Source organism: Oryctolagus cuniculus, chromosome X, assembly GCF_051225735.1.
Source record: "Oryctolagus cuniculus isolate XC-2025 breed Fujian yellow rabbit chromosome X, ASM5122573v1, whole genome shotgun sequence".
Lineage (NCBI taxonomy): Eukaryota > Metazoa > Chordata > Mammalia > Lagomorpha > Leporidae > Oryctolagus > Oryctolagus cuniculus.
Window position 1 is genome coordinate 435,842 of NC_142888.1, and position 26,208 is coordinate 462,049.

Sequence of the window (26,208 nt, forward strand, 5' to 3'; positions counted from 1 at the left end):
GTTATTAAGGAACTATTGTTCGCCTCCAGTGTCTTATTTGACTGACCATGTGCCTGGGGGACTCAACGTCCTCCAACTACAGAGAACACCCCAAATCACCAATAACTGTGGCATTGTTGCTCCATAGTGGCATCCCATTTCTCCAAGGCATCTGCTCACCTCGACATCAACATCCATCTGATCTAAAATGTATTCCTTTATGGCATTGAAAGTGATTTTCTTGTTAATACATTTTGAGTCAATTCGCAACCCCAGGTGTTGATGATTCAGCGTGCCACCTTCTCAGTAGTACACGAGTTTTAACAGAGAACTCTTGGGGGAGTGACAGCACTTTTCCTTCTGATGGTAGATTACAGGCACCACTAAGATAGATGAGTGCTGATTTCTAATACTTCCAACAGTGCCCCCCAAACAATCCTGTGTAAAGACCAACTCTACCTACACAGATAAAAGGCCAGCTTTTCTCACATGGCCTCCCATTATTGACTCAGCCTATGATGTAGGATGTAGGAACTGATGTAGGAACTTCAAAAGATTCTAACTTTAGTTATAGGATCATTTTATGGCATAGGAAAAGAAAGCATCCTATTTAGATGTCAGAGCTGAAAATGAAATGCACAGTGAACTAAGACCTGCCTAAATATTATCATTGGTGATGCTTTGGTTATCTTACTCTAACTTTTGATTGAACATATAAACCTGTATTTTCTATCAGAAAGCAGCTATGAAAGGCTGTAATTTCTTCTCTATGTACATATTTGGGCCATGTTTATCATTATCCTATAATCCAGGCAAAATTACATTCTCATTTCCCAACTCTGTGTCCAAATCCTCATTAGTTTTGTGACTTGACTTAATACAGTAATTAATGAGTGTAACATACGTGCCCACGTCAGAATGAAGCAGCAAGTCTTCAGGGAAGTCTGGGTAATGCCATGGAAACCACAATGATTCCATTCTTCTCAGAGGCAAGCAAAGGTAGGAGGAGCTGGCATACATAAATGCTAGTGGATTCAGCAGAAGCTGAGCTAAGTGGTACAGCAGGGTATTTTTAGAGAGGGGCCCTCAAACAAGGTGTGGCTGAGACGAGGAGAAACAAAGTGTGGCAAGTATGTTGTATACATGACAGACTCACATAAAATGTTAGACAGCTCTGTTGTTACATTAGTTCAAACACACCAGACTAAGGTTCTTAGCCTTGCTTGAAGAACACAAAAGGAATTGTGCAATGAAATACATGGCATCAGGCACAACCATTTACCCTTGACTGTTTACCTGACTGGACTAGCAATAGCAACCAGTAGGTTTTCCTCCTTTGGAGGTAACTTTCCATTGCGTTAACATCCATCAGGGTTTGCTCTTCAGGCGATGGTGCAGAGAAAAGAATATCGAGAAGGTAGCTCAGCTCAGAGCAATGTGAGCCCCACACTTCCTTCCATCATTGAGTGTATCCTCCAGGATCATAGAACAGCCTCTCACAGTCCCATCAATTCATCATTCTGAGTCTCAGTTTCCTCTATCAGATGGGTTTGAATCAGGAGATTAGTTAGACAAAGTATGCGTGCCTTCTAGCTCTGCCATAAGTCTGTAACTCAAAACGACCTTCGTCTCCTTCCCAAACTGCAAACTTTTCCAGAATGAGGAAAGAAGAATGGGTTCATCACGCCCCTTGGAGCTTGGGGTCAGCAAGAGGAGATTGTGAATTTAAAGGTACCTGTTTCAAACTACTTTTGGATATTTGTACCTTTCTCACCCAAACTAAATATCCAATTCCTGAGGAGAGGGATTTGACTCAAGGGTGGAGGAAGGAAGACTGGACTCCTGGTGGTTTAAGAGGCCTTAAAACTTGCATGTCGTTTACACAGTGACAAAGACTCACTACTGAGCTCCCTGCTGAGAAACTGTCTAGCTGCACACTAGATCATAAGTGCCCTCTGATTCAGTCAGCGGCATCCATGAAATATTATTTTATAATATGTCCCTAAATTACAAGTTTATATTCTTTTTAGACAAGTATGCAAAGATAATTGTCTGTGACAATAACTGACTGGACACATAGGTGAAAGAAACCACATGACAGATTTGAGCCAGTAGAGTGGAAGGGCTAGTATACTATCTCTCATTACCTGAATGTTCTTATCAGGAAGCCAAAGAAAAATCACAGGTCTTGGTGAGCCTGTTCAACTTATATCTGCCTGCTCTTCTGCTTGGTCCCCATGTCACTTTTGAAAGGTTCCCTGGATGACCTTAACCCCAAAGTAAACATGCATAATATCACTGTGTTCTTAAGAAGCACATAAATTACTTTGGTACATTCTCATGGTATATAATTCAAAGGAAATGCACTCCATTTTCAAATAGGAAAATTTTGTTCCTCTGCAAAGATCAGAGTCTCTCCAACAACCTTCTCTTTGCTTGTGGCATTTCAAACTACAAACCAAAATCTGTACTTAAGAATAGTCAATATTTATCACAGGGTAGTCAATGAAAATAATTAAGTACATATAGGTAGGTAGGTAGATAGATAGATAGATAGATAGATAGATAGATTATGTAAAGTTCCATGTGTGACACATTCTCAGAGCAAAGCCATATCACAGCTGATTGATCAGTTCTTTCAAAGAAAAACAAAACAAAGATTTTATTCCATGTTTCCTTTTAGTAGGGATATTTTGTTAAAGCTGCACAGTCAGATGACGGATAGAAAGCAAACAGAGATCCAGGGGACAAAAGACAGCATGCTCTAGCAGTGGGGCAGATATCCATTCTGAAGAAAAGAGTTGGATTCAAATCCAGTCTTACTAAGTGACCATAAAGAAGTTGTTTAACCTTTCCTTGAGCTGCAGGCTTTTTCTGTTCCAGAATCATACCAGTTGTTCAATGAGCACCTTCATCACTCTGTGCTACTGTGGGATAAGGGGAGAAAGGAGAGTGATGGATTTCTCCATCCACCCTAACCCCAACTACAGACATTTCCTAATTCAGTACCCGTTCTATCCAAGTGCCACTCAGCTGACCAGCACTTGGTTCTCTCTCCAGGGTTTGCCAACAGAAACAGTGGCCAGCAACTCTCCACCAGTCACAATGCAGCAAAATACCAGTCAAGTAACACGATTTTGCTCTCAGCTATCAATAGGGACAAAGTTACTTTAGTTTTCTCAAAACCACATTTGCAGTTCACAAGGGATATTCACACTTGTTTTGCCAAAGTAAGATACTCTCAGACAAAATGTTAAGGAAATTGCTATATCCTGCTTTCTCTCTTTCTTCACCTCAATGTCACTATAAAATAAACACATGACAATGGACAACTCACTTCTCATTATTTTAATGTGCAGGCTGAACGCATTTAATCTTCACAAATGTTTGTGTATATAATACTGATGTGATGTGACTATGTAATTTAAAATGAAGCAAAAACATTAACAGTATTTATTATTTAAATCTTTGATAATTTGAGCTCTTTTTTCTGGTGACATTCAATTTAGCCCTCACCAATGCAACATCTTCAAAGCATTTTCACTCGGGAAATATGAAAGCATTTGGAAAAGTTTTCACTGCAGATTTATCAGTTGCTCTCCAAGTTGAATCCAATCCATCTTTGGGCTTAATTAACACAGGCTAACCATATGTGTTCACATTTTCTGAAGGGACCACACACAGATGGGAGTAGATATTGTATTTTTTCCCTCCCGGCTAGTATTGCTCAATGCATATGGGTATTTTCTATGATGCCTTTATAATGTTTGGTAAACATGGACCTTTCTAGTCAGTCACTGGGATTTTAGTCAGGGGAGAGAGTAGAACAGCTGATGAACCATGCAGTGTTGCCTCATCTTATCCACATTCCAAGGTCAACAGGAAAAAACACAGCATAATGGCTTGTTTGAAATTAACTGAGAAGGAAGATTCTAACTATACAGGTTAGGATCAACCAAGGGCTTAGGTCCAACCTCAGAAAATATTAAAAAATAATGTGCATTTCTGGTGCTCCCTGACCCTGTTCTGAGCCTTATTCTCTTGCTATGTAGTTTAATCATTAACTTTGATAATCTTAGTATCAAAGTGTGCTCTTGAGGATATCTGTAGAGATTCTGGGAATCTATCAATTCACTTACACAAAGGAAGAAGTGACTGACAGTACTTAAAATAATCTCTTCCCAGTTTTGCATCTTGATAGTCATGAGAGACTTTAGCTAAATGTCTATTAGTCAGTTGTATATAGCAGCTAAGAGTTGGAAGGTGTTTAAGCAAGGTCATATTGGAATCTGACTGGAACTCCTAACAACTTACAAACTTTGCTTATATGAAAAACTTTCCCGGGCCAGCCATAATTGCACCTGCCCATGGACCTGGTGGCCAGGAGTCTCCCCATGCTTTATATTGTGTGTGAGTTCAAAGTGGCCCTTTTATTTCAAAGCATTCAGAAATTACGAGTTTAAAAATTTAGGCCGGCGCCACGGCTCACTAGGCTAATCCTCCGCCTTGCGGGGCCGGCACACCGGGTTCTAGTCCCGGTCGGGGCGCCAGATTCTGTCCCGGTTGCCCCTCTTCCAGGCCAGCTCTCTGCTGTGGCCAGGGAGTGCAGTGGAGGATGGCCCAAGTACTTGGGCCCTGCACCCCATGGGAGACGAGGAGAAGCACCTGGCTCCTGCCATCGGATCAGCGCAGTGTGCCGGCCGCATCACGCCGGCCGCGGCGGCCATTGGAGGGTGAACCAACGGCAAAGGAAGACCTTTCTCCCTGTCTCTCTCTCTCACTGTCCACTCTGCCTATCAAAATAAATAAATAAATAAATAAATAAATAAATAAATAATTTAATTCCTTGCCTGACTAGCCAAACTTGGACCAATTATTTTAGTTCTCTATGGATCAAGATCCTTCTGTGGGTACCTCGGGTTTTGATTTAAATAAATAGTGAAAGCCATGCTTCTCCGACAGACCCAAAGGATCTTCTTTGGACCGGAGTCTATAATGACAGGTTACCTGATAGGTACTCAATCAGAATACCTATCTAGGCCCCAAGGGAATAATTAAAGGCCCTGTACTTGGTTTAATGTAATTTACATTATCCAAAGATTCTTTAAGTGGAGTTGGAAACAACTTCAAAATTTGAAGAATCAACTCACAACTATTTGAGATACATGTCATTCTTAAATTAACCTATGATCATCTTTAAAAAAGAAACTCCCATTTCAAGCATCTGTTGGATGGTGCCCAATAAATATTTACCAAAATATTGCTGAATGGATATACTAAGTTACAGTCTAGGTAGACTCCTGCTTAGCACCAAACTATCCTATGAAGGATCTAGAGCTAGTCTTCACCTGCACTCTGTCCTCCTTCATGACCAGTGCCATGAGATTTGCAAATATTTTCTGAAGGTTCATCCATTGCTTCCTGCAGCCACCTTCCTAGTTTCTTTTTTTTAAGATTTATTTATTTATTTGAAAGTCAGAGTTACACAGAGAGAGGAGAGGCAGAGAGGTCTTCCATTCAATGGTTTACTCCCCAATTGGCTGCAACAGCCCAATCTGTGCTGATCTGAAGCCAGGAGCCAGGAGCTTCTTCCAGGTCTCCCATGTGGGCGCAGGGGCCCAAGGACTTGGGCCATCTTCTACTACTCTCCCAGGCCATAGCAGAGAGCTGGATCAGAAGTGGAGCAGCTGGGTCTTGAACCAGCACCCATATGGGATGCCGGCACCTCAGGTCAGGGCATTAACCTGTTGCGCCATAGCGCTGGCCCCCCAAATTTCTTTCAAAATTTCTTAAGGCTGATTTTCCAGAGAATAGAGACAGTAACCTGATACGCTGCCTACTTTTGACCATTGCATATTCGTGTGTGTTAATGGACACAATGATGTTGGCTTCTTCCCCACCTCAACTGGAAACTGTCCTCCAATCGGTCTTAGCAGCTCTCCCAGTCTTCTAGCCACACCTGCCACATTCTTGGCTCTACTCCCCTGACTTTATCAGTGTGCCTCTCTACTGTCATCGAGGCCTGTGAGTAACTCTTCTTGTCTCAATACCCCTAGTCAGATCACCTAACAGCCTGCTTGGAGCTAATTGCCCTGCCCTGTGGTGGAATAAAAAGTGTTGGGGAGGCCGGCGCCGCGGCTCACTAGGCTAATCCTCCGCCTTGCGGGGCCGGCACACCGGGTTCTAGTCCCGGTTGGGGTGCCGGATTCTGTCCCGGTTGCCCCTCTTCCAGGCCAGCCCTCTGCTGTGGCCAGGGAGTGCAGTGGAGGATGGCCCAAGTACTTGCGTCCTGCACCCCATGGGATTCCAGGAAAAGCACCTGGCTCCTGCCTTCGGAGCAGCGCGGTGCGCTGGCCACAGTGTGCCGGCCGCGGCAGCCAGTGCGCCGGCCGCGGCAGCCATTGGAGGGTGAACCAACGACAAAGGAAGACCTTTCTCTCTCTCTCTCTCTCTCTCACTGTCCACTCTGCCTGTTAAAAAAAAAGTGTTGGGGAGCCAAGACACTCTGGCAAAAGATCTCTGCGAGTGAGATCCCAGTGGAAAGAACAGGTCATCAAAGAAGGAGGTACCTTTCTCTGAAGGGAGGAGAGAACCTCCACTTTGACTATGACCTTGTCTAAACAAGATAAGAGTCGGAGAACTCAGAGGGCTTCCATAGCCTTGGAAACTCATGACTGGAGCATAGGGAGATTACTGATGCCATAGACAGGAGTGTCAATTGGTAAAGTCAACAACAGGAGTCACTGTGCACTTACTCCTCATGTAGGATCTCTGTCCTTAATGTGCTGTGCATTGAGATTTAATGCTATAACGAGTACTCAAACAATATATTTCACCTTGTGTTTCTATGGGGGTGCAAACTGTTGAAATCCTTACTTAATGCATACTAAACTGATCCTCTGTAAAAAAAAAAAAATTATCAATTCCCAACTTGACTCTCACTGGGATTAAACATGACAATAGGTCTGCTCTGATTTCATCATCATTTAAAAAATCATCTATTATTTTTCACTTTATGTTTCTGTGTGGGAGCAAACTGTTGAAATCCATACTTAATGTATACTAAGCTGATCTTCTGTATAATAAGATAATCGAAAATGAATCTTGATGTGAATGGAAGGGGAGAGGGAGTGGGAAAGGGGAGGGTTGTGGGTGGGAGGGACGGTATGGGGGGGAAGCCATTGTAATCCATAAGTCGTACTTTGGAAAATTATATGCATTAAATAAAAGTTTAAAAAAAATTAATAACTAAAAAAAAAAAGTGTTGGGGAGTGAACCAATGGAAAAGGAAGACCTTTCTCTCTGTCTCTCTCTCTCTCTCTGTCCACTCTGCCTGTCAAAAAAAGATTTTTTTAAAAAAAAAGTGTCTCCCAAAGACAGTGCTATTGCTACTGAAAAATTGCAGACCATTTTCTCAATATTCACATCTGCTTTCCTTTCAAAACATCTCCTTTTAGTTGATCACATTGACAGTAACTCAAACTGTCCCTTGGGATAGGCTGAAGCACTGCTGCTTAAAGTGTGCTCCAGGATAGCATGAATGTCACCTGGGCTGCTTATCAAGAGGGCTTGAGAATCTGCACACCTACCAAACTTCCCAAGATGCTTATACTCCACAGAGATTGCAACCCACCACTGAAGGATGTTTTGATCAGACAGCTAGCCTAGCAGTGTATTTTAGTCTATTAATTCCCTAACACTTCCCTCACCCTCTCCTTGTGTGGGTTGTGTTAATGATGCACTTTTAACTTGCCTTTAACTTACCCCCAGGCTAATTTCACTTAAGGTCTAGGTGGGTTAAGATGACACTCTTGTTGCATACTTGGTACATCCTGTCAAATCTTCTTGACACTAGAATGTCACCTGGCTCAGAAATTTCAAGGTACGACTGAGGGGGAAGGATTCAACAGATCTGCATTGTTCTGTAAGGTCTTCTTCATGTTCTCAGGGAAAAATGGATTGTGTTCTAGGATGCTGGGTGACAAAGTACTACGGGGGCAATAAATATCTCACCTATCTGTCTGAATTGTTCCTCTTTAAAGAGGAACTTCTTGCCCTTAAAGTTTTCATATTTCAAGCGGGTAAATCCACCTTGAAGTGGAAATTCTTCAAGCTGATCTTCCTTACAGTTTATAATCATAGCGATGTGGAGCAGGATGGGGTGTGAGTGGGGAAGGAGGCCCAGAGATTTAGTTAAGATCAAATAACCCTTTACGTGTAAGCTCAGTCTACCACCCAGGTCCCCAGACTGCTAAGGGACACTGGGCATTGTTTGTAAAGGGACATTTCATGAGAGTTCTGGATGTCTGAAAAACAAATGAAAAGGATATCCCTGACCAGGTACAAGGCACTAAGGTGTCTATGAACAATTCTGCTGGGTTCACAGACAAGAGGATGATAAATTGGTAAGATTCTTTTCCTATGGAGGAAACATGATAGAGTGGGAAAAAATAAATGGAGTTGATGTCGGTTAAAATTGGGTTCAAATCTAACTTTGAAGAATTTTTGAAAAATCTAGTTTGGGTCATATGTCATTTTGTGACTTTGGGAACATGGCTTAATCTGTGTGAGCTTTGATTTGTCTCAAAACTGCTTTATGGGATAGTGCGCAATGATGAAAAAATAATGAGAGTGTTTGACCCACAGCAAGTATTCAGAGAATTATGGTTATTAATAGTATCATAATCATCACTTGAATTTTTATTTTTCTTACTATTTTTCCTTATTATTTTTAGTGTATTTTTCCTTACTATTAATCCTCCAAGAACCCCATAGGTTCTATCCCCTCTGATGGATTCATGTGCCACCAAGCATTTGTAGTATCCTGGAAAGAGCGCTAAATGTGGCCCCTGACAGAGACACAGCACTGGTATCCCTAAGACTCTCTCACTTCTCCAGAAAAAAACACAGAAACATCCTCTTGCCCTACATCTCCAAACAAGGCAAAGGATTGTCACCATTAGAATCAAATCTCCCAAAAATAGCATGCTGGCAATCTTTGCTTTAGGCAAGCACATCACTCATTAGAATTTGCATTGCTACCTGAAAATTCATTTTCTCTTCACATGGTATTTTTCTCTCAAAAAAAACTCACTGGAAATAGACTTCCAATATTGAGTTCTTTAGGAACCACGAGTCAAGGAGCCTGCTGTCAATAATGCTGCAGTGTTAGATGGCTACTTTATATTTTTCTAGCAGTGTGAGGACAGCCCCATTCTTCTACCACTGCGGACCCAGTTATCGGACTAAGGCTCCAAGACAGGGAGATTGAGCTTCCTGGCATTCCTTCGGCTTACTGAGGGTATCCGCCAAGTTTGTTGGCTTTCTTTGGCAGTCTTATAACTTGGCAACTGTCTGTGGGCTGTGATGACCGGCATCCTACACCCTCTAAATCTTGTGACCACAGAATAAAAGCCCAATATTCTCCCACAGAGTTTAGCATTGCTGAATTACTCATTTGTTCAACAAATTCCGAATACCTACTCCGTGCCAAGCATTGTTTTATATGATTAAAAAAAGAGAGTCTCAGCTTTCTTGGATATGGCATTGTAGTAAGGAGGGAAATAATATACAGAAAAATATATTAAAATTACAATATTTTGTATAAAAACTGTAAAGGAGACTGAACCAGCTGACAATGTCTAGACCTCTCAGGTATTTAAAGGAAAGGGCAAGAAAAATGAGATGTTGCCTGTGCTTTGTTTCAGTCCTTGTCTAAAATCAAAAGGGTTGCTCAGCCTTCTTACTCGCATTAAAGAGACAGGGGCCTTTCAGGAACTTGATTCCTTCCCACGTGCAAATAGGAGCAGTGCTGCCCTGGACGCACCTCCAGCAGCCAAGCTGACAGGGAGGGAGTAAGTGATAATGCTTCAGGAAATGAGTTAACAAAAATCAAAAGGAAAAGAAACAGTCTCAGCTCACCGCCTTCAGCTGCAATGGCCTTAACATTTCAGATAGTGTGGGGAAGAGGAGAGCGAATCTGGCATGCTGTAGGCAGTGTGTCAGTGAGAAGCCTGAGCTTCCAGGCATATTTAGAGGAATACTCCATTTCCAATTAAAATACACAATTCTAGAGGTACCACCACAAATAGGTGGAAAGCCAGATCAAAGGAGATAAAAATTGGTCACATTTCAATATGCTATTGGACATAGCAGCCTTTTTTGGTGCAATGTCTGCATCTCTACAAGCTCATTTTGCCCCCAAACTCATGTTTGTTAAATCCCAAAAGAGGCTCTTTGAAAAACAATTGGAGTGGTAGTTATTTTTGAGGCTTCTTGACAGGGAAGAGAGCACAAGGCTATTTCTAGGATAATGAAAAGAATGTAAATTTGAATCTGAACAAGTGGATGGAGATGTAAAAAGTCATTGCATTGTGCTCTAACTTAATTTTTGTGTAGATTTATTATATTTAATGTATACTGCCAATTTTGAAAAAGGAAAAGAAAAAATAAAGGCGAAATCTAGATTTTTGGCCTTCAGATACATGGTGCACTCTATGGCTCAGGCAGAAATGGAGTAGATCATTACCATCCCTTCCCATTTGCTCAGTGGAGGACATGAGTTAGCAAATTACAACTGTTAACTCTCCTTATTATTGGAACCCATTGGGTTCTAACACAAATCCTAGCTAGAAAGAAAATGAAGGAAATAAGGATGAAAGAAAACATTCACTGAGTTTCTGGCTGAGACGGGGTTCAGGGATAGTTTTATGCTTTGGGAGAATTTCTCTCAGTTGGATTTTCAATGCTGTTAATACTTCTGACCCCCAAAATTCTGGATCCTTGTAGGATCCTAAGATCTGCCACAAAAGCAGGAATAACTGAATAAATGTGAAAGGTTCACTTTGCAGAAGAACCAAATTCAGCAAGGGTATGATTAGGAATATTAACATTGGGTAATTTCCTATAGCAAATAACACACAGTTACATAACACGTTGCATGTTTTTAAGCTGTATTTGTTAAGACTACTATTACTTTATAATTTCTTTAAAATTTCTATAAACTTTCAAAGTTACAAAGCTCTCGATTTTGACTGGTATTCACTTAATTCATCCACACACAGTCTAATTATTTTCATATGATGAACATTTCTTTTAACTTTTTTGAACTGTAAATTGATAAATTACATATATTTGTTGGGTACAAATTGATGTTATGATTTATGAATACAATGTGGAATAATTAAATCAAGCTAATTAACATATCCATCACCTCAAATGCTTCTTAGCTTGGTTTTGGTGGTGAGAACACCTGAAATTTACTCTCAGCGAGTTTGAAATGTACAATCCGTTATTATTTACTGTATTTCCCACGCTGTGCGATATATCTCAAAGAAAAACTGCTGCTTCTTTGTAATTCAGACTTTGTGGTCCTTTGCAAAATTATATACACTACTCAAGGTGTAGATAAACATTTTGGTATAACAAAAATATTCCTCTTTAAAAAACAGAAAGAAATAAACAGATTATCATTATGGTAATAACCATTTTAAGCACATGGGTCCTTTTGAGGTTTTCTCGCCACTTACTATAGTGTCAGATGCATTTTTTTTGCCAGAGGTTTTCACTTTGGTTCTTTCACTCTTATTTAAAGAGCCCATGTTATTGATCAAAATAAAACAGAATTTTCCAAGACATCTTAGTAAAGTCTTCATGCTGAGAAAATTATTTGTATGTTTATATCTCTATCTATCAAAGGATCATAAAATTTACAAGACTCGTTTTCCTGTATAAAATGTTATTGTTAACCTAGAGGCTTGGAACTCAAAACCATTTTTTTCCTTTTGAAACATGGTATTTTTGGGTTTTCAGATTAGCCCACCAAAGCTGGCTAATTTATTCAGCAATAAAGGTAACATTCAGCCCATTTATGATAAAATTTTAATAGTAACACAATTATAATGACAAAAAATTACTGAATAAACTACAATTTTACTTTGAGCCATTGTCTAAAGAAAAGTACATTTAATTACATGAAGATGGGAAAGCTGATGAATAGTTTCCATGGACATTTTCAAATAATCTATACTCATCAACACAGATAATACAGAATGAAGAAGAAAAACAAAATATGAATCATCACCCCATCAACCATAAATATCTACTCTTAATATAGTGGTGTATTTATTTCCATGATTGAAAATGTTTTTACATAATTGAGATCACACTGTACTGTTTTACATCTTGTTTTTCAAAATGATTGTTGTATCTTAGCATTTTTCAAGATTATCAGCCTGAATTCTTTGTATAATCTCACTTCAAATCCCAATCCTTTCCCTTATTTAAAATAAATGCACCATCAACTTTTTGTTTTGTTTTTCCTTGGATAGAATGTAAAATGAAGCAGAGGAAGGAAGGAGAAGGGAAACAGGACAGGAGAACAAGAATGAGCCTGACAGCAAAACAGAGTTTAGTTAACAATGCGAGAGTTTGGGGGGAGGGGAATAGGAGCATCCTTCAGATCTAAAATATATATTTAGATACAATAAATAAAATTTGGAGCAGTGACCATTAGAATAATAGGGATTCTAGTATTACAGTCAAATAGAAATAAAAAGAACCTTATTCTATCTCTTCATAGGATTGACGAGAAAACAAATATTTAGCAAATTTAAGACTAAGGACAATTTAAGGCAATACTGGGAGAGGAAGCTAGATCTGCTGATCTTCAATCCTAACTTCCTTCCTTGAATCTCAGAGGCATAGGAAAACTGACGAGTAAGAAGTGCACGGCATCCCTTTGAGAGTAAAAAAGGAAGAAGAGAGGGTGCCTCAATGACTATCCTTATCTAAGGCCCTGCCACAGTTGGCTGGAGCTCAGACACGTTCAGGAAAGAGGCAAAGGTGACAGAGTAGCCTCTCTTGTGGGTTTTACTAGCTCGAGGACTATTTGATCTGCAATTGTTAAAATCCTAGAATGAATGCTACAATATATTGTTAACTCATCCTCGTGGATTAGTGACTAAAGATTGTGGAGTTAAGCATTTTCCATTCAATGGAAGGAGACCCAGCATTATCTCAATTTTATGCTCATCATGTCACTTACTCTTTTTTTTAAAAAAGAATTTATTTATTTATTTGAAAATCAGAGTTACAGAGAGAGGGGAAAAGGCAAAAGAGACCTTCCATCTGCTGGTTCACTCCTCAGATGGCTGCAAGGGCCACTGTTGGGCCAGGCTGAAGCCAGGGGCCAGGAGCTTCATCCAGGTCTCTTACATGGGTAGCAGAGGCGCAAACACTTGGGCCATCTTCCGCTGCTTATCTCAGGCCATTAGCAAGGAGCTGGATCAGAAGTGGAGCAGCCGGAACATGAACCGGCACCCATATGAGAAACCCGCACTGAAGATGGCGAGTGTATCCACTACGTCACAGCGCCAGCCCCGTCATTTGTGGTTCTTGAAGCAAAGCCCACTTATCCAAAGTATAACTCTGACACAGTATAAACCATATGTGTTTTGGACATCAAGTGTAGTTAAGATGCCATTATTTTTCTTACACCATTTCCAGTGGTCTTGTTCATTCCAGAATAAGCTTGAAACCAGTGCCTTTGGTGGGTAGACAAGGGAAAAAGGGAGAGTCAAAGTCTGGGCAATTGAAAGTAGAGAGAAAGGGATTATGGTGAAATACTACAATATTTTAACAATTACTAATGACCAGTTTTCATTTGAAAAACAGAAAGCACTGTCCTGAGAGCATAGATGGCATTATTTCAATTAATGTCACTTTACTTAATATTTCTCAAGAATTAGACTTCATATATTTAACACTGGATTTTAATTTTTTTCCTTTGTTAAGACTCACCTTGACTTTATCCTGTCCCATGGACTTGAAGAACTTTCCAATGGATGTTCAGACGTGTACAATGCAGCTGGAGAGTTGTAAGTCACCACTGTTTAAATGATTGCCTGTTTGCTTTCACCAATGACCTCTTTCTTTTAGTGTCATTAAAGATAAAAGACCTGTCAGACTCATTCTCTACCTATTTACCAACCCCCCAGTGTCCTGATAGAAGGACAAGCAAAAGTGTGAGTGTCTCATATGAGAAGCTCATTATTAACAAAGCACAGAAAACCTTTCAAAGGAAAATGCCAAATTACTTGCCCTTCCTCAAAAACAAGCCAGATTTAGTATGCTTTTCTTTGAAATGAAAATGACTCCTGAGAAAACTAAGATTGTTAGTCATTTAACACTTATAATGAATCACTCTCTAATCATAAAACTGCTTTTTTTCCTATCTAAAGCCCATATAAACAGACTATCCCCCCCAAGGAATTCTGGCAGGAAAGGATAGTTGCTTTGAGAACAAGACACAGGGAACTTAGAGGAGGCTGCCAGAAAAGGGACATGAGATGGGATGGAATAAGATAGAATAAGACGCATATCCCTTAGATAGGCAGCGGATACACAAAGGCAGAGAGATGCCATCTACTTTGTCCCTTTTATGCACTAGCCCTGATGACGCTGAAACCTTCGACACATGCCACAAGTCTTTGATGCCTCCAAGGAAGTGTGATTTTTCAGTTAAGAGACAGGATTGCTTTTTATTTTTATTTATTTATTTTTTGCTCTGTCAGTTACTGTGCTTGTAAAATGCAGAGAATAATAAGTACTACTGACCCACAGGGATGTTCGGAGATTTAATGAGGCAGGGGCAAGGAAATACTTTTAACTTCTTGGTTTAGAAAAACAGTAAGTGTAAAAAGACAACATCAAGTATTATTTTAAAAGAGGCAGTGACAGGGCTTCTTTCTGATCATTTAAAATCACTGTAGATTGCCCTTGAAACTTCCTACAGGAATAAACAAAATAATGAAACATCTTTGTTTCAAGAAGTTTTCAGAGATAAAATGAGAATTTCTGATTTATAATCAGCTTTATGTATTCATTTTTTCCTATTGCCCCTTCTTTTGAGAATCAAGTTGAGAAAAACATTTTCTTACATAATGACTCCTTTTTTTTGTCTTCTCTCACCTGCTTCGATGCAATAACTTATATTCTTTGTAAAATAGCAGCCATGATTGTCAACTAAGGATCACCCAAAGCTTAAAAATTTTCAATTAGACAATATGATTGATCCTTGAAGGACCTAAAAATAATGAATTTAACAAACTGGTCATATGCTTACTACTAACACTGGATTTGAAGGGTGGGGACTACCTTATTTTTCTACCCCAATATTACCTACTCTCCTCATCTCTTGACTTTACGTCTCTATCCGCCCTATGCTAGGATTGCAGTGAGTGTGAAGAGGAGTATCATTGTGGTGGCTGTGGGCATGCTCACTAGACAAAACAGGGAGTGTTAGGTGAGATTCCAGTATTTGTTGGAGATGCCAGGGATGTAATCACACAGAATTGTGGCAAAATGTATAGGGTTAGCCATTCTTTTTTGGACCATCATCACTTGTTCAGGGTCCTCTGATTCCTTGTTTTCTGTATTTTCCTTTTTTTGTCCTGAGATTGAAAATGTGGTCAAAAAAAGAGAAAAGTAGATTCCAATTAGATTTGTTATTGATTTCTGAGTAGCTCCGGTGAGTCACATCTTGCAGTAAACAAGAATAAGAACCTATAAACTTAATAGAAATGCTCTGAGGTTATTGGCCTTCCAAGACCTCATATAATATCCTTTGTCCTCATCAATCTCATTTTAAGAGTAACAATATCACAAACAAAAGGGGAAAACAGAAAAATGGTGCACAAAAGAAGAGTAGCCTCCATTTCTGGAGTAGACAAAGAAGCCAAAATCACTGAACAGATAACGACCTAGTTAGCAGAAGTTTGGAGATTTAGCAGCTAACTTTAGTTTACTAAACGAATAATTATCTTACTTTGGATGGTTCAAGTTATATAATAATATGACCTGACATAATAAGGAATCTATTTTACTTCATATTAAAAGTTGTGACAAGTGGGCTCATTTAACAAGACACTGGCAAAAATGAATATTCTTGATTTGCATATTCTACAACTTCCCTTTAGGTTACCTGCCTATGGTCTTACCTACTTGCTACACTGAAAGTTGATCATAAGAATTTTAATATAAGATTACTGAACGCAAAACTTATAGGCCCTAGGAGTGGAGCCAAATTTGCAATGGGAATTCAATCTCACTTTTTAAAAAAGAATGGTTTTCATTTGAAATACTAACAATTGCACCATGAGTTGGACTGTTTTATTTAATAGCCACATGCACAGCTCTTTCAAGTAAAGCCAATCTTCAAAGAATTTTTTGTTTGTTTACTTGTAGAGTTAGTGAATAAAGAAGCAGAAGAAAATAGTTTATGGATTCCATTTTCTCACTACACAGAAAAAAAAATCACTCAGAAACAGCCTGATGTCTTCAGTGTCTTTAGTTACCACGACATGTAGTCACTGTGATGATTATAGCACTCTTAGTAAGAACGCTGTTGAATTAACTGAGCATGTGTTTGTTTAGACAAGTTCCTAGTTTGTTTCTTTACATTCTAGACTTTCAATCTTCCTTGAAAAGATATACTCAGTTTTTCACTATGTTTTTTTTTTTTTATTACAGTTGGGTACACGATGAATGACCTGATATTTGAGTGGTTAAGTGATGGTCCAGTGCAAGTTGCTGAAGGGTTGACCCTGCCTCAGTTTATTTTGAAAGAAGAGAAGGAACTTGGCTACTGCACAAAGCACTACAACACCGGTAAGTTTTCTTCCAGCTGCTAAACCCACAGGGGCTCAGAGGATACTTATCCAAATCATCTTTACAACTACATATTTACCAAGCAAAGGAGCTCAAAACCCCCTTAACTGATAACATTCCTGCTCCTTCTTGAATAGGTCAGTGAACACAATAGATAATTTCTCCAAAACATAGAAGGAGAAAGAATTGGGAATCTTTTGCTATTCTGTTGCTGACCATTTGTTGTCAAATGGTCAAAGGAATGTGTACATCTCCTAGGTGTACAAGAAATATATGAATTCTGGCCTGTTCCTGGCAACCACTCTTGACATTGCATCCTCAAGTCAATGTTCATCCTCTGTTTTAGTGGAAGAGAGGGATAACACGGGTCTTTGAGAATTCAGAAATAGAGCTGTTGTGCTCTCTGGTCCTGGACAGTAATAGGAGTTTGGATGAAAATCAGCTGGCAGGAATTCAGCTGGCTCTAAAGTCAAATATTATCAGTAGTGCTGACAGACACATGAGCTAGGGAGAATTTGAGGTGGCAGCAACACACGGGCATCTGTTGTTGCCTGGAAGATTATGCCTGCCCAGTAAATTTGACGACTTTTCCTGTAAATGTCCTGGGCTTTGATATCATGCAAGCTGACCATGGAGAGGCAATCAAGACATGATGGTTTGTGCAATGACTAGTCTGTGTCCCCTGCTGAGTACAATGGTCCATGAACACTTGCTCCGGCAGCCAACAGTGACTTCCTATGAAGTAACTAAAACCTGATTCCAAGGTGTTCTTCCTGACCAAGCAGAATTCAATACTCTCTCTTATAATTTCTGTGAACTGAGCCAAATTACCTTCTGGGGTTCCTAACCCCAAGCCAACTGAAGAAAAAAGAAATGGGAAGAATCAGGGACATTTATCTCTTAATAGTACAAGGGTACTTCAATGGGTTCACGGGCAAATGAAACTACAAGATAAGTTATAATTGCTCAAGCAATTATTCAAAAGGCTAGGAATTTATTATGGCTAAATATATAGCTACTGTAAGGTTTCTTTTTCTTGCAATTGATAATACAAAAATAGGTACACAGGCATTCATATAATTTAGGAGATCCTTATACTACTCAGGAAGGAATGGTTTCGCTAAAATAATACATTGTATATGTTGTACATATGTATTACATATTGTATGCCATGGGTTATAAATTGTGTCCTATATATTACATATTATGACCACACAAAATTTAAAGTTTCTTTCCTCTGGTCAGTTTAGGTCAGTCTTATAAATTTTGAAGTTCAATCTAAAATAAACAAGCACCTATTTTACAAATTTAAATATGTCATATGGTATTTTTTAAGATTTATCTATTTATTTGAATGTCAGAGTTACACAGAGAGAATGAGGGCAGAGAAAGAGAGAGAAAGGTCTTCCATCCACTGGTTCACTCCCCAATTGGCCACAACACCCTGAGCTGCACCGATCTGAAGCCAGGAGCTTCTCCCCAGTCTCCCACATGAGTGCAGGGGCCCAAGGGCTTGGGCCATCTTCTGCTTTCCCAGGCCTCAGAAGAGAGATGGATTGGAAGTGCGGCAGCCACGACTTGAACCGGTGCCCATGTGGGATGCCGACACTGCAGGTGGCAGCTTTACCCACTATACCACAGAGCTGGCCATGTCATATGGTTTTGATCCACTGATTCTTTAGATCACATATTCTCATGCTATTATTTCTATTACTGGGTGAGTTGCAGAATAATTGAATTGGTTGTATTGGATGAGCACTGTGAGCAATCTTTCCAACCCATAGAAAACACTCTTTAAAAAAGATAATAAAGTAGAATGCTGAAATGGGAAAGGCCAATTCAAATTGAACCTGAAATGATCTTTTTGTCCTTTCAGGAAAGTTTACTTGCATTGAGGTCAAGTTTCACCTGGAACGCCAGATGGGATATTATCTGATTCAGATGTATATCCCCAGCCTGTTGATAGTCATTTTATCCTGGGTCTCATTTTGGATAAACATGGATGCAGCCCCTGCCAGGGTTGCACTGGGCATCACCACAGTCTTAACAATGACCACCCAAAGTTCAGGTTCCAGGGCATCTCTGCCAAAGGTAAGAAACCTTCTTGCTTACCAACAAATGACCTGACCAATTCACCAAAGGTATTGTGTACTGCATAATTCTGTGAGGACACAAATGTTGGCCGTCCTTTGGTATGTTGGAGATGTGACAGTAGTAAGAGAACAAAGACCTGAGTTGGAGAGAATCAGGCCTCCAAGCAAATGGGGAACACTCAAAATATGTTAGGGGAAAGTGAAATCAGGATTGAGACAGGAGGAATAAATGGAGGCAGAAACATGGCATGTGAATTCTAAGAAGCCCTGAAGTGCCTTTGACCACAGTATGAGCCAAGAAACTTGCAAGAATTGGAGTGAGACTGGTGCAACTTATGCTATAATGTCAAGTATTTATTGGAGAGGCTGTTGTGATTCATGTGCTCCATAAAGCCATTTGCGATAATAAAAGTTTGAATTGTTCCTGAAAATTTGTACAGAAAAGCTATATCAATGGGTGTATACAAGAATGTATAATATCAAGATGCAGCAAAGCAGATACATGAATTTTTGCTATGCATTAATTAAAGGTTGATATGCTCTCATTTTAAGTAACATTGCTACCTAGAAAATTAATGATGGAATTATCCAAGTTGGTAAAAATTCCAGAAATTGTAGCAGGTTAACAGAAAAAAGTGGAATGGATTTCAGGAACACACATTTTTTAGCATCTAAAATAATAGCTGCATAAGCTATTTTTATGAAGGATTCCCTTCAATTTTCCAAGTGCATGAGTTCAATTTAGCATTCAGTGTACACAGTCTCAAACTGATTGAGCGGTCTCTCCAAAATCCAGTTCCAGAAAATAATTGAGATGTAATCCCATATCCTTGCTGGCTTTGAGTTTATGTTCAGTTGAGCTGTTTTTGACATGATGAGAAATGTTGGATCATGCTCCGCATTATCTCCCATATTTGGAAGATAGCATATGGAAGAGGTCTGTGGCCGTGACAGAGGTGGACTTGATACTGCAGAATTAGTTAATACAACTTATTAAGTCTTATGCTCCTAAAGATAAATATTAGGTTCTGTCCACTCAGAGACAGAGGAATAGAGCTTCTGATACTTGTTTAATCTTCTGGAATAATAAGCAGTATAATAAGCATGTGTCTTACTGCTATTGGAATACAGATGTCAAAAACATTAACAGCTTTTTTCAACAATGTAATCACTGATCAATTTACTTAATAGAAATTCTAATCTACTCTGTACCTCTCCAAAATGAGTTAATTTACTTATTTTTCATCAGTGATCAGTTATTGCCATCATTACATGCCATGCCATAAACCTCAGGATGCACAAACATATACTTTACAATCTCATAGACAGCTAAACTACTGGTGAAAAATTGTTAGCAGATAATGTCAAAACATAAGACATTTAGCCTCTAACCACACATTGCTATGAAAGGAGTAGCCATTTGTTTTCAAAAAAGGGAGTTTGAATTTTGTAAATTTGTTATGCATTCTATGAAGCTACTATGATTCTGCATCAATGGTGAAAACTAAATAAAATTGCTAAATAAATTGCCTCTACATAGAAAGATCACTCGTCAGTAGCCATCAGGAACCCAGATAAACCAAAAGAAGTTATAATGAAAAATCATTTTATACTTAGCTCTGTACTCATATTGGCTGTTCTTTTGCCTCTGGCAGGATTATCTTGCTACATGTACTGTTCTTAGGCTATTAGTAAACATGGTTGGCTCTCAACTGACCGTGAGGAGATGTGACTCATATGACAGTGAAAAACCAAAATGCTCTAAAAAGTGAGTTGTGGAAACTAAAGAATTGGCCATACACATATGTGGACACACATGTACATATAAATACTTCTTTTAATTTATAAACTGCAATCTTTGACCACAAACTCCATTGTGCTGATTGAATAGTTGGTCCACAGCAAGTATGCATGCTCACTGGTCCTTAAAAGTAAGGCATATTTGTTATGGAAAACACAGAAACTTTATTAATGTTAACCATCCAGTAAACAACTGTGTTAATAATTTGGTGTATTTCTGTCCAGTGTTTTTCTATGTGCATTTGTGGGCAAACCACTTAAATACACACATACAAAATTTAGATCACATTTTTATGCCGTTTGTATCATCCATTTCCCATGACATTAAAAACCTATTATGAACATAATTTTAATGACTTAATAGTCTATGATGTATTAATCACTCATTTTATCATCTTGAATATTGAGAGTTTCTTCTTCACTTTGATAGGCATGATCACTAGAAATATATTTGTAAACAGTGGGCTTCAATGTGTTCTAGAAGATATATGTATAGTTTTTAATTACATGAATCTACTTATAAACTATATTCTATTCCACTAGTATATCCTTATACCAGTATCACAGATTTTTAAGATTTATATTTTATTTACTTGAACTGTAGAATTATTGAGAGTGAGAGGGAGAGGGAGAGGGGAGGGAGAGAGAGAGGGAGAGAGGGAGAGGGAGAGGGAGAGAGGGAGAGGGAGAGAGGGAGAGGGGAGAGGGGAGACGGGGAGAGGGAGAGAGGGAGAGGGAGATAGGGAGAGAGGGAGAGAGGGAGAGGGAGAGAGGGAGAGGGAGAGAGGGAGAGAGAGAGGGGAGAGAGAGAGGGAGAGAGAGAGAGGGAGAGGGAGAGGGGAGAGGGAGAGGGGAGAGGGAGAGGGGAGGGTGAGGGAGAGGGGAGGGAGAGGGAGAGGGGAGGGAGAGGGGAGAGGGAGAGAGGGAAAGGGAGGGAGAGGGACAGAGGGAGAGAGGGAGAGAGGGAGAGAGGGAGAGGGAGAGAGGGAGAGAGGGAGAGGGAGAGAGGGAGAGGGAGAGGGGAGAGGGAGAGAGGGAGAGGGAGAGGGAGAGGGGAGAGGGAGAGGGGGGAGGGAGAGGGGGGAGGGAGAGGGGGAGAGGGAGAGAGGGAGAGGGAGAGGGAGAGGGGAGAGGGAGAGGGGAGAGGGAGAGGGGAGGGTGAGGGAGAGGGGAGGGAGAGGGGAGAGGGAGAGAGGGAGAGGGAGGGAGAGGGACAGAGGGAGAGAGGGAGAGAGGGAGAGAGGGAGAGGGAGAGAGGGAGAGAGGGAGAGAGGGAGAGGGAGAGAGGGAGAGGGAGAGGGAGAGAGGGAGAGGGAGAGGGAGAGAGGGAGAGGGGAGAGGGAGAGAGGGAGAGGGAGGGAGAGGGACAGAGGGAGAGAGGGAGAGAGGGAGAGAGGGAGAGGGAGAGGGAGAGAGGGAGAGAGGGAGAGGGAGAGGGGAGAGGGAGAGGGGAAGAGGGAGAGGGAGAGAGAGAGAGGGAGAGGAGAGAGGGAGAGAGAGAGGGAGAGAGGGAGAGGGAGAGGGAGAGGGGAGGGGAGAGGGAGAGGGAGGGAGAGGGAGAGAGGGAGAGGGAGGAGAGAGGGAGAGGGAGAGAGGGAGAGTGGATCTTGAAGTGGAGAGCTAGGACTTAAACTGGAGTTCCATTGATCCATCATTGTAGCTGTCTTAACCCAAATGTGCCATAATGCCACACCTAGTATCATAGTTTTTAAAAAAATTTATCAATTTATGTAGTTTTAAAAAATGTTTTATATGCGCACTGGAAAAAAAGGAACTGAGGCTGATTAGACTGAATGAGCAAGATCTATAGGAAGATGCTCAATTGAATTTATGTTCCATGGAAGCAAGAACTTTGTTTCATTCATTGTGTTAACTTTAGCACCTAAAACAGTTTGTGGCTTAAACTATGTTATCAGTAAATCCTCATTGAATGAATAAATTAGTTAATTAGCAGCTTTGTTCCTCCATGTAGAAGATAGACTTCAAGCAGAATCTCTGGGTAAAAGTTTTACAGATAAATAATAAATTTTAATAAACAGAAGAATCACAAAATAATATGACATGTACTATAAAGGCATGGAATTTTTCCAAAGCAGTATGTCCTTTCCTGAAGTTCTCAAGTAGACTCAGGGAAATTAAAAATAAGAGTATATAGGGCAAGCATTTAGACTACAGGCTAAGATGTCTATATCCCATATTAGAGTACCTGGATTTGAGTCCTGGCTCTGCTGCCATTCCCAGCTTCCTATTAATACAGACCCTAGGAGGCATTGTTGATATCTCAAGTAGCTGAGTTCCTGTCACACAGATGGGAGACTTGGATTGAGTTCCTAGCTCCTGGCTTCCTGGCCCAGTGCCAAATATCGCAGGTATTTGGGGAGTGAATTGACAAATGGGGATGGGGGAAGCTCTCTCTCCACCTCTCTGCTTTTCAGATAGATTTTAAAGAATGTATGAATGAAGATATTTTGAAGTGTAGTCAGGGTTTGATCTAAATCTTGGAGCCTTCACTTCAATCAATTGCAAAGCCTGAGAACATTATCTACCCCTTTCAAAAATTAAAAAAAAAGATGAGATGGATCACTACTTATACAGATTCATTTATTTATTTTTTTTATTTTTTTTTAATGAATACAAATTTCCAAAGTACAGCTTATGGATTACAATGGCTTCCCCCCCCCCATAACTTCCCTCCCACCCACAACCCTCCCCTTTCCCGCTCCCTCTCCCCTTCCATTCACATCAAGATTCATTTTCGATTCTCTTTATCTACAGAAGATCAGTTTAGCATACATTAAGTAAAGATTTCAACAGTTTGCTCCCACACAGAAACATAAAGTGAAAAATACTGTTTGAGTACTAGTTATAGCATTAAATCTCAATGTACACTACACTAAGGACAAAGATCCTACATGAGGAGTAAGTGCACAGGGACTCCTGTTGTTGACTTAACAAATTGACACTCTTGTTTATGGCATCAGTAATCACCCTAGGCTCTTGTCATGAGATTCCAAGGCTATATCTCAGTTTTTGTACATGGTAGGCTACTAACTCATCCTGGTTATTTTTCTGTTATTGTTTTCTGTCCATAATGTAGTTAAAAAGACTGCTCCATGGCATATGAAGTTATATTAGAAGACTTATAAAGAACTTTATGAATAGAAGATACCATATTCTTTGGATGGCCCATTATTGGGTTATAGTTCTGCTAATAAAATGAACCAAACTGTCATATACATGTGTGTTTACTATATATGCATACATATTTACACATGTTTAATAAGTAGGCAGTTTATTAAATGGGTTGAGCTCCAGAGGATCTGAATAAACAATTGCTGTTTTCTGCAAACATCTTCAGTTGGCTCCACCTTCCCTGCTCCTGGAGGATACTTCAGGAGGATTTTTAGAAGGATTTTTAGACACTCGAGTCACTACATGCCATAAAGTCAGACCTAGAATTTGCAAACACATATTTTATGATTTAATAGAGAGCTAAAGTATTGATGACAAATACTTTCTGACAGTCCATTTTCAGATTTTTAAAGTTGTTTAGTATATAACAAAACTTCAGTCTCACACTCAATCCCATTGCTCTTCTGCCCTTGCCCCCAGCTCAGGCCTGATCATTGTTTGAAGATGGACAGCACATGTCACATTGTCTGTTCCTTCACAGTTCAATTTCCATTTCTTTTGCCCCTCTCATTGTTGACTTTAGCATTTCTGAAGGCTGAGTGTGAAGGGGAGTGAGGAAGAAAGTTACATGTGACTTACTATTATGTTCTAACTCCTGGTGCCTTCTCTAATGGCAAGCCTCTAAATACTGGCTTTCTTGGAAGTTTAACCTGAGTTCTTTGGAGTTTTGGAGCATCTCACATACTATGTCATTTCTGGATGAATGAATGATGTACATTCTGATGGATGTCGTTTAAGCTCCTCTTGATTGTTCCTTCCTAGTGGCATATCCCATACAAGTTCCCTTACTCAAGAAGAAGCAGTAAAAAATGCATGGCCTCTTGGTTAACACGCTTTTTAAGGTACTTACATGTGACCATCTTCTACACCATTTATTTGGGCCACTAATAACACATGCCTTATTGACTTGCTAAATGGTAGATATGAAACTTAATCAACTGCTAACTCTTCTGCTTTCAACCTACCATTTTGGACACTCCAGCTAACTTACTACCTTTAGAATTTATCCAGGTAAGAAACAGGAATTGGTGCCCTTGTTTTCATACTAAACCCCAACTACTGAGGACACACAGGTGTATCTCCTAACAAATTATTTACTTTCTAATCTGGGAGATATTTGTCAAAATTTCAGCAGCTCAGCAAATATATGGCATGTGGCCAGTCTCTTCTCTTACAGGAGTGGGGATAAACCACCTTCTCTATATCTTTATAAGACTGGGGAAAATGGCCCAGCAATGTCAACAGCCATAAATTCCATTGTTAAACTAATTATTTTCAAATGTCTATTTGTCTGTAATAATGTAGAATATTGGGTGTAATGGTTTCTAGACAATCTTGATTCCTACAAAGTCCTGCAAAATGCATGCATATATGCAGAATATCCCTTTAGTGTAGGCTGTAGTGGAAATTGAGTCAACAAGAATATTCCATTTCCATACTCTTAGAATCATTCTTAATTTTAGACTTTATCTCTATGAAAGACAGGACTTTATCAATGTTGTCTGTTTGCATGCCAATTACTTAGCACAACACCTGGTTCATAGTAGGTACTCAGTAAAGAGTTGGTTAATGAATGAGTGGCATTAAAATATGTATATTCAAGTGGAATTCCTAGTATAATTGGCAATTCATTCATGCATCCACTTATTAAACTAACACTGAAATTTCTTTTCTCTGTGCCATACATTGTGCTAGGGATCAAAGATAAATAATAGACCCTACACTCAGGGACTTAATCTGTTAGTCAAAGAGAGACATTTAGAACAGTGATTATTAAGCAATGTTCATTTTTAAAAGATTTAGTTATTTGAAAGTCAGAGATACAGAGAGAGGGAGGGAAGAAGGGGAGAGGGCGAGAGCGAGAGCGAGAGCGAATCTTCTATTCCCTTGTTCACTCCCCAAGTGGTTGCAACAGGCAGGGCCCAACCAGGGCAAAGCCAGGAGCCAGGAGATTCATCCAGGTATCCCACAGCTGGGATTCAAACTGGCTCCCGTATGGAATGCCAGTGTTCTAGGCAACCCACTATGCCACAATGCTGGCCCCAACAATGTGGAATTTAAGGACATAGCAAGGAGGAGACCTATTAAGCAGGGGAGGGAGGAATGGAAGGGAGGAGGAGGGAGGGAAGGTGAGAGGGGAGAAGGAAGGAGCAAGTGAAGGAGGGAGAGAAAGTGCAGTGTTAGGACAATAGCCTGAAGGAAAGAGCATGAGCGGAATCCAAGACACATTAAGTAGGTGAAGTGGGAGGAGCTAAAGGTCAGTTCGGGCAATAAGGACCTCCTATTCGTAATACCTGGGCTACACTTATAAAATAAGGTTTTCTGGGAGACCATCTGGGCAGGTTTCCAACACGCTTCTTGAAGTTTAAGCACATTTCAAGTGAGAAACTAGTGTTTATTGATTCCAAGTTAATTTAGCTTTCCTGACAACCAAAGCTTTTTAGTTTTTTGTTTGGTTTCCAAACATTCAATCCCT

General features: G+C 39.9%; 1 protein-coding gene and 1 long non-coding RNA gene across 7 annotated transcripts in view; one reads left to right on the forward strand and one right to left on the reverse strand.

Moving 5' to 3' along the window:
• The window catches only part of GLRA2 (glycine receptor alpha 2), a 202,383-nt gene that overhangs the window by 61,154 nt on the left and 115,021 nt on the right, over positions 1 to 26,208 (forward strand). For all 6 annotated transcript variants that reach the window (XM_089324791.1, XM_002719913.6, XM_051827600.3 and 3 more), the window contains 3 exons: positions 13,774 to 13,856; positions 16,510 to 16,647; positions 18,524 to 18,738. In XM_089324791.1, coding sequence (XP_089180917.1) covers positions 13,774 to 13,856; positions 16,510 to 16,647; positions 18,524 to 18,738 — 436 coding nt within the window. The remainder of the gene's footprint in view (positions 1 to 13,773; positions 13,857 to 16,509; positions 16,648 to 18,523; positions 18,739 to 26,208) is intronic.
• The window catches only part of LOC127484913 (uncharacterized), a 226,740-nt gene continuing 212,380 nt past the window's right edge, over positions 11,849 to 26,208 (reverse strand). Inside the window, exon 3 of the long non-coding RNA XR_016228347.1 lies at positions 11,849 to 13,523. This is a non-coding gene — a long non-coding RNA (uncharacterized LOC127484913). The remainder of the gene's footprint in view (positions 13,524 to 26,208) is intronic.